The sequence below is a fragment of the Cervus canadensis genome, chromosome 17, assembly GCF_019320065.1.
Source record: "Cervus canadensis isolate Bull #8, Minnesota chromosome 17, ASM1932006v1, whole genome shotgun sequence".
Taxonomy (NCBI): Eukaryota; Metazoa; Chordata; class Mammalia; order Artiodactyla; family Cervidae; genus Cervus; species Cervus canadensis.
The window spans coordinates 23,921,769-23,940,153 of NC_057402.1; the positions used below are offsets into that span (position 1 = coordinate 23,921,769).

General features: G+C 38.9%; 1 protein-coding gene across 2 annotated transcripts; it reads left to right on the forward strand.

Moving 5' to 3' along the window:
- Positions 1-815: 815 nt before the first annotated feature.
- LOC122455236 (E2F associated phosphoprotein) lies at positions 816-18,014 on the forward strand. 2 transcript variants are annotated; one of them, XM_043490213.1, is made up of 6 exons: positions 821-978; positions 6,637-6,818; positions 7,913-8,005; positions 9,303-9,420; positions 12,466-12,579; positions 17,664-18,014. In XM_043490213.1, exons 1-6 carry the CDS (start codon positions 881-883, stop codon positions 17,938-17,940), a joined length of 882 nt encoding a protein of 293 aa, XP_043346148.1. In that variant the 5' UTR covers positions 821-880; the 3' UTR covers positions 17,941-18,014. The 2 variants fall into 2 exon arrangements, with proteins under 2 accessions (XP_043346149.1, XP_043346148.1); XM_043490214.1 differs by lacking the exon at positions 9,303-9,420 and having other exon boundaries at positions 816-978; positions 17,664-17,698.
- The last annotated feature ends 371 nt before the right edge of the window (positions 18,015-18,385 follow it).

The window sequence follows — 18,385 nt, forward strand, 5'->3', positions numbered from 1 at the left end:
GAATGGGGTGAATGATGCTGCGCCAGTTTGGGGCTACATTGATTGAATTGCAGCAAGCGGAGGTATCTAGCCAAACAAGTGGAAATCCGACGAAGTATCAGAGGAAAGGGCAATGATTAAATAAGACAGAGTAGTCATCTGAATTGGATCATTAAGAGGGGACACTTGTCTTTAAGGGGGCAGAAACTTGAGTGTAGGCTGGTAGAGAAACAGAAGAAACGGTCTCCCAGTCAAGACGCTGTCATCTGTCTGATCTCACACATCCAGCGGATGTGTAAGGTAAGGGCTGAGAAAAGGTCGGGACTAAGAAGAGGTCAAGAAAGGCAAATTAGGAAGTAAGTAATGACAGCTTAGCAACTTTTTGGAAGACAGACGAGGGCGGAATTTCAGACTGAGAAGGGAGAACAGTGAAAGCAAGGCAGTTGCATGTGAAAAAAAGGCAGAAGGAAAAAAAAAAAAAGGCAGAAGGGTTTCAGGCGACGAGATTCGAGGGACGCCGAATGCTAGTGTCTGGAGATCTACTGGTCCTGATCTAAGGATACAAGTCCCTCAGCATATAGATTTCAGCTTTTTCACGTCACTACGTGAAACACGGCATGTAGAGTGTTCATCTCACATACTGCCACTTATGAGGGTGCTAACTGCAACTTCCAGTAATAAGGCAGCGGTTTCCTATGTTCCAAATAGGAACATATTCCTGTTGCGAAGGCAGCAGCAGGACTTCGGAACCCGCCAGCCGTACCAGCCCTTCGCTGGGAATATCCGCGCAGGCGCGCATAAAGGACTCGGAAGTGCCGGCGGAAGTTGGGGCGGAAGTTGTGTCGGAGCACTTTAGGGAAGGGACCTGCGGAGTAAACAGTTACTGTGCAGACGCTTGTGGATGGTTTCGGAGGGGCCCGCCACCATGAACCGCCTCCAAGACGACTATGACCCGTACGCAGTTGAGGAGCCTAGCGACGAGGAGCCGGCTTTGAGCAGGTGGGCCCCTGTCCCGCCGCGTCCCCCTGCCTCTCCCCGGCCCCCGAGGCTTCGGACCAAGGTCAGACCTCAGCCTCCCGACTCGCTGCGCTTGTCGGGCCCGTGCGGATACTCCGTCCAGTTGTTCGGGACCCTGTTGCACCCCGCTGTCGTCTGTGGGACTCCGCCGGGGGTTCTGGTGAGGTCTTGCAGTCACGGGGGTGGGGAGGGGGGCAGGATCGAAATTGGCGCAGGGAAGGGCTATAGTCTGTATTCTGGAATTACGCATAAGATTCAAAAGCCGTGAAGTCGAATCCTGCTTATGCAGCTTACCAGCACTGTGACTGAGGGCGAGTCCCTTATCGTCGGTTTCTCGTTTATAAAAAGGAAGTATAACAAGCATATCGCGAGTTAGTTGTGAGGCACTTGGGATTCAATTCACTTACTGTGAATTGAACATCATGAAGGTTAAACTGCCATAGACAGAAATTAGGGGATAATTAACCTTTTTTTTTTCTTTCTTTTTTTGTTGAGCATCTATTGAATGCTTGCTGTGGGCTACAGAGATCAGACATAAAATTATTGTCTTCGACAGGTTTAATGGTAAAGTAAGGTGACATAAGATAGATACGTATCTTGTGAGACATATGTCTGGGAAATAAACGTGTATTGCAGAAGAGCGCTGTAGAAAAAGATGATCTGGGATAGTTACAGATGAAGTTCCACGGGAATTTCCAGAAGGGAGCGATTAATCCTACCTGAGGGAAACTTGCAGTTATGTTGACTAGAGATTTCCAGGCAAGTTTAGCCATTTTTAAAGCTGTCAGCAGATCCTGTTCATAAACTTTAAAATATTCTGTCCGACTAGTTTTCTGTGAAGCTGTTTTTCTTTTAATCACAGTGCTTCCTCATACTATCCTGGGGAGGGTTTATAGGCATGGGAGATCAGACTGCTGTGAAGATTTCTGTTGTGGGAAGTGAGGATGGATTCCAGGATTCCCTTATGAAGAGTTTCACTTATGGGCCCAGTCTGTGAAAGTAGGCCTCAATTAGTAATTCAGTTTGATTGGTTTCAGTGTTTCCTGAACTTGAGTTATTCTTCCATTATCATTCCCATATTCACCCTTGTTATTACTTATTTAATATTTTTCTTTAAGTCAATTTACATTTTTGTAGTTAAATGCCTTCTTTTTCTTTGGCTCACAGTTTGTGGGATCTTAGTTCCCTAACCGGGGATTGAACCTGGGCCCCCAGCCGTGGAAGCACAGAGTCCTAGCCACTGGATCACCAGGGAATTCCCATGCAGTTAAATATTTATAAGGAGACTTTATATTCCTGTGATAGTTGCAACTGATAAGGTAACTGTAAATATAAATACTTTGAAAACAAAACAATGTTATTAGGCGAAAACAGTGCTTGTTTTCGAAAGGGAGATTGTGTTAGGTGTTTAAGAGATGTCTGTCAGGATTTGATTTTACTCTATCTAAAAGTGAATCCTTTATCGCCTGTTACTGTTTCATGGACGCTGGCAGGACACATGAGTCTCCCGAGTAAGAGGCACCTCATAGTAGAGCAAGCAGTCTGAGCAGCATGTTTGTGTTGGTTGCTCTTGCTTGCAACTCCTGTCAATAGGAGTTACCTGGAGAGGCCCAGATGGCTGCTGCATGTTCAGCGGGTTGGTGTCATAGCCGAGGACCACTTGGGCCTGGAGAATGCACCTTTTACAGCAGGCAGTAAATGTGTCACTAGATGCCGGTAACCCCTCCTCCCACGTCCTGGTTGTGACCATCAAAAACATCTCTAGCTATGTCAGATGTTCCCCAGGAGGCAAAATTGCCCCCAGTTGAAGAGTACTGTGGTAGTTCAGGGGTAATAGTGAAAGATAAGGCTGAAAAGATAAGTTGAAACCAGATTGTGGAAGATTCTTTTGAATGCTGTACTCAAAGTTTTGGTCATGGATGATTTTCTTTTGGATTTGGGTAGTGATGTGATCACTGAGGAAGGCTTTCTTATCTCTCCTGGCTATTCTTTGGAACTCTGCATTCAAATGGGGATATCTTTCCTTTTCTCCTTTGCTTTTCGCTTCTCTTCTTTTCACAGCTATTTGTAAGGCCTCCTCAGACAACCATTTTGCCTTTTTGCATTTCTTTTCCATGGGGATTGTCTTGATCCCTGTCTCCTGTACAATGTCACGAACCTCCGTCCTTAGTTCATCAGGCTCTCAGATCTGTCTATCAGATCTAGTCCCTTAAATCTATTTCTCACTTCCACTGTATAGTCATAAGGGATTTGATTTAGGTCATACATGAATGGTCTAGTGGTTTTCCCTACTTTGTTCAGTCTGAATTTGGCAATAAGGAGTTCATGATCTGAGCCACAGTCTTGTTTTTGCTGACTGTATAGAGCTTCTCCATCTTTGGCTGCAGAGAATATAATCAATCTGATTATATGTCCATGTGTAGAGTTATCTCTTGTATCGTTGGAAGAGAGTGTTTGCTATGACCAGTGTGTTCTTTTGGCAAAACTCTTATTAGCCTTTGTCCTGCTTCATTCCATACTCCAAGGCCAAATTTGCCTGTTACTCCAGGTGTTTCTTGACTTCCTACTTTTGGTGTGATCACTGACCTAGAGCCAGACATCCTGGAATGTGAAGTCAAGTGGGCCTTAGAAAGCATCACTACGAACAAAGTTAGTGGATGTGATGGAATTCCAGTTGTGCCGGGCCAGCCGGAAGATTTCAGCGAGCAACACTACGCATTCCTTTAGGCTGAGAAATAAAGACAAAGAACAGATGGGGTCGAGAGGATCGCTGCAGTCAGCGATGATTCTTTATTTCTCAGGGTTACATTTATACTAAACCAAGAAGAGAATCTTAAGAAGAGAAAATATTTTTCCATATACATCACTTTGAGATAACAATCACCAGAACTCTCTGATAACATCAAGGGTTAAGAAGGGCATCCCGTTTATCTTAAGGGTGGTCGAGAAAGGCTTATCCATCTGCATCATGTGTGCATTCAAGGCTTGCTAATGTTCTGTTAAGATTTAACTTAGATAATAAATTCCAGAGAGGGGTGGCGGGACAGAGAGCTATGTCTGCGAACAGACCCTTGAGGATCAAGGCAGCTCCCAGAGTCAGCCTTTTGGTTCAGGCCGCTCCCCGCACAGTTGAGCTCTTTCAAATCCTGAAAGATGATGCTGTGAAAGTGCTGCACTCAATATGCCAGCAAATTTGGAAAACTCAGCAGTGGCCACAGGACTGGAAAAGGTCAGTTTTCATTCCAATCCCTAAGAAAGGCAATCCCAAAGAATACTCAAACTACCGCACAATTGCACTCATCTCACATGCTAGTAAAGTAATGCTCAAAATTATCCAAGCCAGGCTTTAGCAATACGTGAACCGAGAACTTCCAGATGTTCAAGCTGGTTTTAGAAAAGGCAGAGGAACCAGAGATCAAATTGCCAACATATGCTGGATCATCAAAAAACCAAGAGAGTTCCAGAAAAACATCTATTTCTGCTTTATTGACTACGTCAAAGCCTTCGACTGTGCGGATCACGATAAACTGTGGAAAATTCTGAAAGAGATGGGAATACCAGACCACCTGACCTGCCTCTTGAGAAACCTGTATGCAGGTCAGGAAGCAACAGTTAGAACTGGACATGGAACAACAGACTGATTCCAAATAGGAAAAGGAGTACGTCAAGGCTGCATATTGTCACCCTGCTTATTTAACTTATATGCAGAGTAGTACATCATGAGAAACGCTGGGCTGGAAGAAGCACAAGCTGGAATCAAGATTGCTGGGAGAAATATCAATAACCTCAGATATGCAGATGACACTACCCTTATGGCAGAAAGTGAAGAAGAACTAAAAAGCCTCTTGATGAAAGTGAAAGAGGAGAGTGAAAAAGTTGGCTTAAAGCTCAACATTCAGAAAACTAAGATCATGGCATCTGGTCCCATCACCTCATGGGAAATTAGATGGGGAGACAGTGGAAACAGTGTCAGACTTTATTTCTTTGGGCTCCAAAATCATTGCAGATGGTGACTGCAGCCATGAAATTAAAAGACGCATACTCCTTGGAAGGAAAGTTATGACCAACCTAGATAGCATATTAAAAAGCAGAGACATTACTTTGCCAACAAAGGTCCGTTTAGTCAAGGCTATGCTTTTTCCAGTGGTCATGTATGGATGTGAGAGTTGGACTGTGAAGAAAGCTGAGCGCCAAAAAATTGATGCTTTTGAACTGTGGTGTTGGAGAAGACTCTTGAGAGTCCCTTGGACTGCAAGGAGATCCATCCAGTCCATCCTAAAGGAGATCAGTCCTGGGTGTTCATTGGAAGGACTGATGCTGAAGCTGAAACTCCAATACTTTGGCCACCTCATGCAAAGAGTTGACTCACTGGAAAAGACCCTGATGCTGGGAGGGATTGGGGGCAGGAGGAGAAGGGGACGACAGAGGGTGAGATGGCTGGATGGCATCACCGACTCGATGGACATGAGCTTGAGTAAACTCCGGGAGTTTGTGATGGACAGGGAGGCCTGGCGTGCTGCGATTCACGGGGTCGCAAAGAGTCGGACACGACTGAGCGACTGAACTGACTGACTGAGTGATGTGATAAGAGTTCTTTAGGAATAACATGCTGGCCTCAGGGTTCAGGGTGGAAGGAAGCAGAAGAGTTTTGAGACCTGGAGATCCTTAGGCCATGGTGGTCCAGGCAGAGAACATGAGTGAATATAGAGGTGATGGAGAAAGGGAGCATGCTAGTCAGTATGGGGAATTTTCTTGGGATTAAATCTGAATAAGGCCTCTGTCATTAGCAAAATTGATTGGCATGAGTTGTATTATTCTTACTTACCTCCTTCTGGTGTGTTAATAGATGAGAAAAATAGTGAAGCAAAACCCATGAATAGTCTGTAACTGTTCATCACACCATGAATAATTGAACATTATATATGTACTATTGACTGTATTAGAAATGTCTTAGGCATTTCATCTTGATAACATTTCATTTCTTCTGATACCTGGTTTAATTCCATACTGCTATTGATGGGGAGACCCAGGCACAAAAGGCCAAATTGGCATAAATTGCTCAGGAGAATTTGGAATATAATTTAGGTCTCTCTCTCTCTTTTTATAGTTCTCTGTAGCACTGTGCCTTTTAAACTGTGATATTTGCTTACTGTCTGTTAACATTTTGTGTGGATATATTAGCTGTCTGTTATATATATTAAGTTTTATTTAAGTGTCCAGAGTTTAAAACAAATGCCCAGTAAAATTTTCATTGCTGATGGAATTATGAATTGGTGCAATACACTTGGAAAGTAATGTGATAATTCCAGAAGTCAGAAATATGTTTGTGTCTAATTTTAGACATTTAACCTAAGGAAATCAACAGAAGCAAAATTATATATACAGAGCTATTCATTGTATGTGTTTAATAGCAAGGACAAATAACTATACCGCATCTGTAAGAGGAAACGGTATGCAGATATTAAAAACTATGTTTGGAAATATGCAGAAATGGTTGAAGTGAGAAGAGCTGGATGTAATGACAGCTGAATCCAATGCAACCTTATAAAACTTAAAATTGTTGGGCAGTGGAATGATAGGTGTTTTAAGTTATTTTAATACTTTAATATTCATGTTCTTTGTGATTTAAATGTGTTCTAGTTCTGAAGATGAGGTGGATGTGCTTTTACATGGAACTCCTGACCAAAAACGAAAACTTATCAGAGAATGCCTTACTGGGGAAAGTGAATCCTCTAGTGAAGATGAATTTGAAAAAGAAATGGAAGCTGAGTTAAATTCTACCATAAAAACAATGGAGGACAAGTTATCTTCTCTAGAAGCAGGTAAACTTTGAGTTAGCTTTTCACATAGATGTTTTTCTAAGCTCCATCATGGCTGAGAGCCTTTTTGCGTTCTGTTGTGTCCCCAGCACTTTCAGTCAGAGCCCAGTAAACACATCTTGAGTGAATGGATACATGCACTTGGCAACCTGAGTGTAGTTTTCTTTCATTGCTAGTGCAGAATTTTCCTGTGGTGCTGGAAAGAGACTGTTAAGCGTTGTTTACTTATATGATTTCCTGTTGTACTTTTTACCCTAGGATAAAGAAAGAAAGACACATTAACTTATAGGAGTACTTTTTAGGTTATATAGCACTGATAGAGCAGATTGAGTAATGTGTCACCACAAATTCCTGTCTTATTTTAGTAAGTAATGAAATACACTTGATTTTGATGCATAGTCTGTTATGTAAAATGTACCTGACTTGAAAACTGTTTGTGAAAGTAGGACTCCTCTGCATTGGTTTCCATGTTGTTATTCTGTATATTAACTGTTAAGAATTGAAAGCATATATGATAATGATAAAAGCAAAGGCAGATATTAATTAAGAGGAAGAATTAGGGGTGCAGGCGTATGATGACGTAAGTGTAGGTAATGTCATGGCACTGGGCATGACTGAGGAGAGGAGGGACATGTCCTTGGCTCATTCCTCCTGACTCTTTGTAGAGCGCTTATCTGCTTTTTTCTAAAGTCCCTTCAAACAAGATGTTTATTTCCTGTTCTCTACAGTAGACTGCATGGCTGAAAGGTAGAGATATCTATACTGGTAACTTGAAAATATGGCTGTTTTGTTTAATTAGATGTGCTTTTATCATTATCACATGTGCTTTCAGTCTCTTTATGGCAAGGGAAGGAGAATAATTTTCTCATGATTTGGAACACTTATTCAAGGATGAGAAGTTCTCTGTAATTGCATAGGGCACAGAAATCCAGTAAGTCACTGACTCCAGTAAGTCATTGACATGAAAGTATTTTTCCACTGAAATGAAATTGGGAATGAGCCGATAGCAGTTTGAAGTGATGGAAGAATGTATGGAGTTTTCTATCTTGTCAATTCTGCATGTTTCAGTCTTTAAATTTCTTTTATGGTTTGACTAGGGTCTTCAGGAGATGGGATAGTTGGAACAGCTCCGACGAAGTACTATGACAATATATATTTTGATTCTGATTCTGAAGATGAAGACAAAGCAGGTAAGGAACACGTTTACCAGGTTTAGCAGTTATATTTTATGAAAGACGTTTTACCTAGCAATTTGATATTAGGTTTTCCCTTTGAGTTTTATCTTTTAAGAAATTGCAGGCAGTTGATGTGAAAACAAAAGCAGGATTGTACATAGAACAGGTGGAAACACACACTTGAGGACCTGGGACTAGGGCGGCGTGCAGAGGCACATCTGGGGAGAGGCAGAGAGTCCTGACTCAGTATCTCTCTCCTGAAGGCTCTCGGCCTCCTTTTCCTTCAGGGTCCTTTAGCACAGTAGCATTTGCTTTCACAACTGCAGATAGTTTCTAGATTTTACTCTCTTGTAGAATTTTCCCTAAGTTGTTGCTTTTTAAAAAAAATAAACCTCTCTGTTCTTTGAAATTGATTTTATATAAATTAAAATTTATTTTTTGGGGGCTGTAGTGTGTCTTCGTTGCTGCATGCAGGCTTTCTCTAGTTGCGGCAAGCAGGGGCTACTCTTGGTTGTGGTAGTGGGCTTCTTATTGCAGTGGCTTCTCTTGTTGTGGAGCATAGGCTCTAGGCAGCGGGCTGAGGCTTTAGTTGCTCTGTGGCATGTGGGATCTTCCCAGATGAGGGATGGAAGTGGTGTCTCTTGCGTTGCAAGGCAGATTCTTAACCACTGGACCACCAGGGAAGCCCCTGATTTTGTGTAAATTTTGAGTAAAGTTTAATATAATGACAATATAAAACTAAATTATATCAGTAGTTATGATGGAATACATACATATTTATAAGGTAAAGAAATGATTTTATATTTTTATATATTGTTGCATAAATACTGACCTGCTCAGGTAGGTCTAGTGTATGTAGATGATCTTAGTGGTTCCCCCCCACCACCTCATTTTTGTTGTGATTTCAGTAGCATTTTATATATGAGAACTTATGGAAAATTTAAGACATCAAAAATAGTTTCTAAGGAATTCCCTGGTGGTCCAGTGGTTGAGATTCCATGCTTCCACTTCTAGAAGTCTGGGTTTGATCCCTGGTCTGGGAGCTAAGATTCTGTAAGCCAAGCAGTGCAGCCAAAAAAAAAAAAATTAGTGTCTATTCTTGACTTGATTTGAGTGGCTTTTTTGAGACTCTTGACTTCTCATTATTTGAACTCGGTTCTGAACTTTATTTGGAGGAGTAGTTTAAAAAAATTTTTTTTAGGAAAATGGAAAAAATGTATACCTTAGGAAAAAGGATTCTTCATTTTGTGTAAAAGAGGTGTGAATTTTAAGACATGCTACTTAGCCATATTCTTAACATTTTCAAAATTAGCACAAGAGACCAAGAAAAAAAAGAAGAAACAACACAGAATTCCAACAAATGATGAATTACTATATGATCCTGAAAAAGATAACAGAGATCAGGCCTGGGTTGATGCACAGAGACGAGGGTAAGAAATTTAATATTTCAAATCTTTAGGGAAAATGATTAAAAGATGATTTTCACTGTACACATTTTGAGTGTATGTGTGTATGTTCATAGAGGCTTTGCTGGTGGCTAAGATGGTAAAGGATCTGCCTGGAATGCAGGAGACCCGGGTTCGATATGCAGACTTGCATAAAGAAAGTTTGAGAGAAAAACTACTGAATATTTTGAAAATGAAAAGCAAATTTCAGTCAGGCCATTGGTTATTTATTTTTATTTGAAATATAGCATCATGGACTCAATGGACTTGAATCTGAGCAAACTCTGGGTGATAGTGAAAGACAGGGAAGCCTGGCGTGCTGCAGTCCATGGGGTCACAAAGAGCTGAACACGACTCAGCGACTGAACAGCAACAATATAGTTGATTTACAATGTTATGCCAATCTCTGCTGCAGGAAAGTGACTCAGTTATATACATGTATACATTCTTTAGACCATTTATTTTGTAAAAACTGTTGTTGAATTCAAACTGCTGTAGCTAATCAAGTCTCTGCCTTCAAGAAACAAACCTGACTTTTTTCAAATAAGCAATATAAAATTACTTAGAGATTAAAAGTTCATGTAGGAAATTCCCTGGGGGTCCGGTGGTCAGGACTCCATGTTTCCACTGCAGGGTGCTGAGGTTCGATTCCTGGTTGGAGAACTGAGATCCTGCATGCCTCAGCATGGCCAAAAGTAAAAGAGTTTATGTGGATTAAGAGTGGATGTTATGTTTTCTATTTGAATACTTGAATCATGTTTACAAATTTGACTTTTTAAAGTTGAGGTAAAACACATGACATAATGTTAACCATTTTGAAGTTAACAGTTCAGTGGCATTTAGTGTGTTCACAGTGTGTGAACATTAGGTGTGCAACCACTGCCTATGTTTATTTCAAACCATTTCCATCATTCCAAGAGAAAACCATACTCTCTTTCAAATTTGATTTCATAAAGATCGATTTATCATAAAAATGAAAGCTGAAAGCTTATCACTATTACCTAATGTTACCCTAGCCTGCCTGAGCTTCAGAATCTCCTGGTGAGAGTGAAATGCAAACCCTTGAGTCCTGCTCTAGGAGGTTTTGATTCATCGAGGGTGGGGCCCAGGATGTTGTCCAGTCCAGAGGGAATGTGATGCTGTGTGGGTCTTTGTGCACCACCTTTTAGCTTCCACTCTCCTACTTTGTCTTTTTTTCCTCTCCCAGTTTCACCCATGCACCACTTAAAGCTGCCTCTTGCATTTATGTGAAGAGTAGTTTTCACACCTACAGTGTGAAATGAACATTTTAAGTGCTACAAGTGCTGTTGAAATAATTAAGGGGCTTATGATCTACCTCCTGATTCTGGTAACATACGTTGTCAGTGACTTAAGATGGAATGTATTTTCATTGTTACATAATCTTGAGAAGTAACATTTTAGTATCTTACTCACATTCCTATGTCAAGCAGTAGTTGCCTTTTAGGACCACAGAAACCCTCTTCAGGTAGTGAATTCAGTACATTTTAAGCACCACAGGGACAGTGATCATACCTGTCTTGTTCAGTGCTGTATCCCAAGCATCTTGCACATTGTCATATGGATACTCACTATCTGTTGAATGAATAATTTAGTTATTTTCTTGGGGTTTGAAAATTTTCAAGCATTTGGAGGTATTTAACAACAATTATGAAATATATACCACATGTTCTCAGTATTTTTCCCCACATAAAAGAGTTTAGAAAGTAATGCCAAGTGATTTTGTGTTTTGCAGTTCAGTTTTTTGAAGTTTCCCATAAGCCCCCCCTTTTTTTTCTTTCCATAAGCCCCTTTTAAGAATATATCCTTTTATACTTTAGTGTCTTCGTGAGTAGATTCATACTTTATTTTTTCAATCAGCACATATTTGTTGAGCACTTACTATATCCCAGACACTGTTTCAGACTCTTGAAATACAGAAGGGGACAAAACAGAGGAAGATTCTTAGGCACTTAGAGCTTACAGTACTCGCTTTTTAAAAGTAGCTTTATTGATGTGTGTGTGTTTAATTAGTAAACTTTTTTAGAATAATTCTAGATTTACAGAAAAATGCAGCTGGTAATACAGAGAATTTCCTTATTACTCCCCCCCACCAATAGCAAGATGACCTGACTACTGGAGTCCTGACCACTGGACTGTCAGGGAATTCTCAGATTTCCTTAGTTTTTATTCTAATATCCATTTTCTCTTCCAAGAGCCCATCTGGCATACCATGTTACATTTAGTTGTTATGTCTACTGAGGCTTTTCTTGGCTATGAGTTTCTCAGACTTTCCTTGGTTTTGATGACTAACAGTTTTGAGGAGCATGGATCAGGAATATTGTGGGAGGCTCCCCTATTGGAATTTATCTAATGCTTTTCTCATGACCAGACTGGAACTAGAGATTTTCGGGAGAAAGACCACAGAGGTAAAGTGCCATTTTCATCACTTCGTATCGAGGGTACATACTATCAAACATGATTTAGTTCCTTAGCTGTAAAGTTACTCTTTCCACACCTTTCTGTACCTTCTGTTTGGAAGGATGTCATTATATTTAGTCTAGACTTAAGGAGTCTGGAGTTATGTTCCACCTCCTTGAGGGGAGAGTATCTTCATAAATTATTTGTAGTTCTTACATATGGGAGATGTGTCTGTTCTCCCCCATTTATTTACATATTAAGTCATTTATGTCAGCATGGAGTCATGGGTATTTATTTATACTTTGCTTATAATTTAACACTATTTTATTTCAGTGCTCTAATTGTTTTGATTTCAGTCATCAGGGGCTCTTTGAGTTGGCTCCTGTGCCCCTTTAACATACTTGTCTCGTGGATTTTTGGTTTTGTTTTTTCTTTTGGGGCACTGCCTTACTTTCTGGCACTACAGAATGTTCCAGGTCTACCTTACGTGCCTCATTCCTAGAATTAACCATTTCTCTAAAGGGTTCTGGTTTCTTTTATTGGAAAGTGCCATTAGAAAGGAAGATCTGGGTTTAATGTGCTTCACCCTTCGTCTCTCTTTTTCTGTTCTAGGTACCATGGTTTTGGAATGCACCGACCACGTCAACAGCAGCAGCCTGTTCCGAACAGCGACGCTGTCTTGAATTGCCCTGCCTGCATGACTACACTGTGTCTTGATTGCCAGAGGTAACTGATAAAGGGTGACGACACACACACACACACGCGCGCGCGCGCACAAACACACACACACACATGCGCGCACGCACACACACACACACACACATACACACACACATGCATACACACACACATACACACACATACACACAAACACACACACGTGGAGATACAACCTTGGTGGTCCTCGTTTAAATCTGAAACAGACTTTTGAGGTACTTAGGAATTCTGATAAAGTTCTGTCCTCATATGTCCCTTGTGCTGCTTGACTAATCTTTATACAAATAATTTTGGTTATATGTAGTCTGATTAGCTTTTTTTTTTTTTTTTTTTGACTAGCTTTTTTAATAAAGTACTTGCCAGTGCTGATAAGGATTCAGTAAAACTGCATATATGTTGTAGGATGATGAAATCTCTCAAATAGACTCATTTTTTTTCTGTTGTGATAATATAAAATTTACTATTTTTAAGCATTTAAAAATGTTGCTGTAAGAGTATTTCATTTGAATATTCAATTTATTGTCAGCTAGACCATTTAAGAATTAAAAAAAAATGTTTTCCCAGCTTTATTGAGATGTAATTGACATATACCATTATATAAGCTTTAGATATACAGTATACAGTGTAATGATTAGATATTCAAATATATTGCAGGGTGATTACCACAATAAGCTTAGTTAACAGCCATCACCTCACATAGTTCCCTTTTTTTGGTGGTGAAAACTTTTAAGATCTACTCTCAGCATTTTTTAAGTATGTAATACTTGAGTTCGATCCCTGGGTTAGGAAGATCCCCAGGAGGAGGTCATGGTAACCCACTCTGTTCTTACCTGGAGAATCCCTATGGACAAAGGAGCCTGGTGGGTTACAGTCCATGCGATTGCAAAGAGTCAGACATGACTGAGCAACTAAGCGCGCACGTGCACACACGCACACACACACACATGCACGCACACACACACACAACTAAGCGCAGCACGTTGTTAACTATAGTCATCATGCTGTGCATGCATTTCCAGAGTGTAATCATTTTAACTGGAAGTTTGTATCTTTTGACCACCTTCATCTACCTATCCTCCCCCACCAACTTTATGAGTTCAGTTGTTTGTTTGTTTTTTTCAGTTTCCACATGTAAGTGAGATCATACACTATTTGTCTTTCTCTTTCTGCCTTATTTCACTTGGTATAATTCCTTCAGGCTTCATCCATGTTGTTACAAATGGCAGGATTTTTTTCTTTTTCATGGCTGATTAATATTCTATTGTGTGTATATACCTTTTTTTCTTTATTCATTCATCGATTGATGGACATGTATGTTGTTTCCACATCTTGGCTGTTGTAAATAATGCTGTGATGGGTTTTTGGGAGGAAGAGCACTGAAGTAAAGTGCCATTTTCATCACACTACATCATAGGCAACAGGCTATCAACATGATGTGTGGCTGTTAATGCTGACCTTGATCACCTGGCTGAGGCGAGGGCTCAGGTATCTCTTTGAGACAGTGTTTTCATTCCTTTGTGTACATTCCCAACAGTGGAATTGCTAGATCATATGACAGTTCTACTTTTAACTTTTTGAAGCGCCTCTGTACTGTTTCTCATGGTGGCTGTATCAATTTACATTCCTACCAATAGTACACAAGGGTTCACTTTTGTTCTCTTGTCTTTTTGATGATATCTATTCTATGAGGTGATATCTTACTGTAGTTTTGAGGTGATAATCTTACAGTAGTTTTGATACGTAGTTCCCTGATGGTTTGTGATAGTGAGTACCTTTTTGTGTACCCATTAGCCATTTGTATGTCTTTTTTGGAAAAATGTCTATTCAAGTTCTTTGCCCACTTATTAATTGGATTTTTCATATTGAGCTCCTTGTATATTTTGGAAATTAACCCCTTATCAGATACATGATTTCCTAATATTTTTTCCCATTCCATAGGTTGCCTTTTTATTTTGTTGATTGTTTCTTTGCTGTGCAGAAGTTTTTTAGGTTGATGTAGTTCCGTTTGCTTATTTTTGCTTTTGTGGCTTGTGCCTTAGGTGTCAGCTCCAAAACATTGCCAAGACCAGTGTTAAGGAGCTATTTTTTATGTTTTCTTTTAGGAGTTTTTCAATTTCAAATTTTAGTCTTTATTTCAAATTAATTTTTGTGTGTGGTGTAAGTTAAGGATCCAATTTCATTTTTTTGCCTATGAATATCCAGTTTTCCCAATACCATTTATTGAAGAGATTGTCTTTTCCCCATTGAATATTCTTCACTCCCTTGCCACATATTAGTTTATGGTATATCCATGGGTTTATTTCTGGGCTCTTGGTTCTGTTCTGTTGATCAATGAGTCTGTTTTTTTTTAATGCCAGTCCCATACTGTTTTGATTGCTATAGCTTTGTAGCATAGTTAGAAATCAGGAAGTGTGATGCCTCTAGCTTTGTTCTTCTTTCTCAAGATTGTTTTGGCTATTTGAGGTCTTTTATGGTTCTGTACAAATTTTAGATTTTTTTATGTCTTTATGAAAAATGCCATTGGAATTTTGATAGGGTTTGCATTGAATCTATAAAATGGCTTTGGGTAGCATAGACATTGTAGCAGTATTAATTCTTCCAGAATATGAGCATGGGATATCTTTACATTTATTTGTGTTTTCTTCACTTTCTTTCATCACTGTCATAGTTTTCAGTGTATAGATCCTTCACCTCCTTGGTTAAATTTATTCCTAAGTATTTTATTATTTTTATTGTGAATAACATTGTTTTCTTAATTTCTCAGTTTGTTGTTAGTGAAAATGCAACAGATTTTTGTTGTTTGCTTTTGTATCCTGAATCTTTACTAAATTTATTAGTTCTAACATTTTCTTGTTGGAATCTTTAGAGTTTTGTGTACATAAGATCATGTCATCTGGAAACGGGGACAATTTTACTTCTTTCTTTTCTGTTTGGTTACCTTTTCTTTTTTAAACCTGATTGCTTGGACTAAGATTTCTAGAAATATATTGAATAGGAGTGGTGAGAATGGACACTCTTATCTTGTTGCCTGTTTTAACCTTTTTTTTTTTTTAACTTTAAACTTTTTATTTTGTTTTGGGGTAAAGCTGATTGACGATATTGTGGTAGTTTCAGATGAATAGCGAAGGGACTCAGCCATATACATATATTCATCCAATCTTCCCCAAACCCCTTCCCATCCAGGCTTGCACATAAGGTTGAGCAGAGTTCCCTGTGCTATATACAATAGGTCCTTGTTGGTTATCCGTGTTAAATATAGCAGTGTGTACCTGACTTCCAGTGTGCAATTCAGTGACATGAACTACAGTTACAGTTGTACAGCCATTATGACTCTCCATTTCCTGAATTTTTTCATCACTCCAGACAGAAACTGTTTCCCCATTAGATAGTAAGTCACCATTCTCCATCCCTACCTATCCCAGCCTCTGGTAATCTCTATTCTACTTTCCTTTTGGATTGTTCTTTGCTAGTGTATAGAAACAGCAGATTTTTATGTCTTCATTTTGCACTCTGCAACTTTGCTGCATTTATTTATTAGCTCTGATAGTTTTTTGTGTAATCTTTATAGAACTTTAAACATATAATATCATGTCATCTGTGAACAGAGAAGATTTTACTTCTTCCTTTCCAGTTTGGATGCCTTTTATTTCTTTTTCTTACCTAATTGCACTTATTGTAACTTTCAAGTTGGATAGAAGTGATGAAATCAGGTATTTTTTGTCTTGTTCCTTGTCTTAGAGGAAAAGTTTTGTCTTTCATCATTGAGTATGATGTTAGCTATGAATTTTTCATATATGGCCTTTATTATATTGAGGAGGTTTCCTTCTATTAGTTTTTGGGTGTTTTTATTATGAAAGTGTTGAATTTTTCAAATGCTTTTGATGCATCAATTGAGAAGATCATGTATTTTTTTTAACCCCTTCATTCTATTAATCCATATATACTCTTGCCCTTTTCCTCTCCTTTTTTTTCCAGTAGCCTTATAAATGTCTTAGTCCATGTTCTAAATCAGGTTAATGATTTAGAACATCAAACTAAATGATGATGCAGGTGGTAGATTTGTTCTAGTCACTGAGTAGCCAGATGTAGTTTTACTCTGACTAGCTAATTTGAGGTTTCTGATCATCTGCAACAATGAATTTTTGTACTCTCCCTTTGAACTCTTAAGCTTTTTGTATATAAATTGACACCTAGAATAGGAAGTAAAGAAAAAGTAAAGTACCTTTGTACTTGTTGCTTCTCTTTTAAATTAAACCATGCTGCTATGTTACAGGATTCCTATACCCAAAAGAAGTTGCTTCATGATCTAACAGTAGAAATTGGTCTTGGTAAAAATTGTGTTCCCTATGAATACAGAATTCCAATATGGTGGAGTATAAATGTAATTTTTATGGTCTCACCTAAAGAAGCACCAGCCTGGTGGTTGGTGGAAGAGGATAAGATCAGCGTTTAGAACCAGTGGAGGCATAACTTGACTCCTGTTTTTAGCCGAATAGATATTTCTGTTGTATGAGGTTTAAGGGGGAGAAAAGGAAAGTAACTTGCTAAGTCAAGGAAAGTAGGAAAACATTAAGTTATTTGAGGAGAACAAAGAAAGCATTATTTATTCTTTAGACTATTGGAGTGAAGCCAAGAATGGACATTATAAAGTCAGATGCTCTTTAAGCTTTTAAAACTGTAGCTTTTACTAAAATAGTGACCAGAATGGCACCACCTGTAATGAGAGGAGGGCAGAGTCTCAGGCCACAACAGGAAAAGATGCAGTCAAAGATTTTTTAAACATTACCTCTCAAGTTTCCAACAACTTTTCTTCTCTTTCTGTGTTGGAAGAGCAAATCAAAAACTTTTTTTACTGAGGTAAAAGTTAGCTTTAGAGCAATAGAATATATTCATTCTTTATTATCTATTTTTGTAACAGGTCCCTTCTTATTCTTAAAATAACTCTTAATAGTTTTTTAATTTCTTGTTTTGTTCTCATGTTTTAACTTTGGTTGGTATTTCAGTAAGTTTTTGATAGTCTTAAATTTTTATCTAAATGTGTAACTATTAAAATAGAACATAAATCCAAATTCTCCGTTTCATTTTCCTCTTAGGCATGAATCATATAAAACTCAATATAGAGCAATGTTTGTAATGAATTGTTCTGTCAACAAGGAAGAGATTCTGAGATACAAACCCCCAGAGAACAGGAAGAAAAGGCGAGGCCATAAGAAGATGAAGTCTAACCAAGAAGGTGCTGCGGAGGAGGCAGAGACAGATGTGGAAGAAATCTATCACCCAGTCATGTGCACCGAATGTTCCACTGAAGTGGCAGTCTATGACAAGGATGAAGTCTTCCATTTTTTCAACGTTTTAGCAAGCCATTCCTAAATAGCTAAGTTGGCATTTAATTGCCCAATACTGTATACAAAGCAAAATACAGTTGTATTCTTCCTGCATACTCATCTCAAGTGACATTCTGAGTGGTTATTTGAGGAAGCAGTGTTTTGTCTATCTTTTTGAAAGAAAATGGTTATCTGCTTTCATCCCTCCACTTCCTTTAAAGAAAAAGAAAATTTCCCCAGTTCCGATGGGATTCATTATTCATTCCTTTTTTTGATAGATACTTGGAAACTGGGACCTTTTATTTATTAAAGTTCTATAGAATTAAAATGTTCTAGAGTTACAGGTAACTTTTGTTTCAGAGTGCTACTTTTATTTTCTATTTTGGATATACCCTTGGTGTACTTAAACTGGAAACTGTTTCCTCACTTCTGTCTATATTTTTTTGCTTAGAAGTATGTTTATTTCTCTTCTATCCCATAGGATAGAGTGA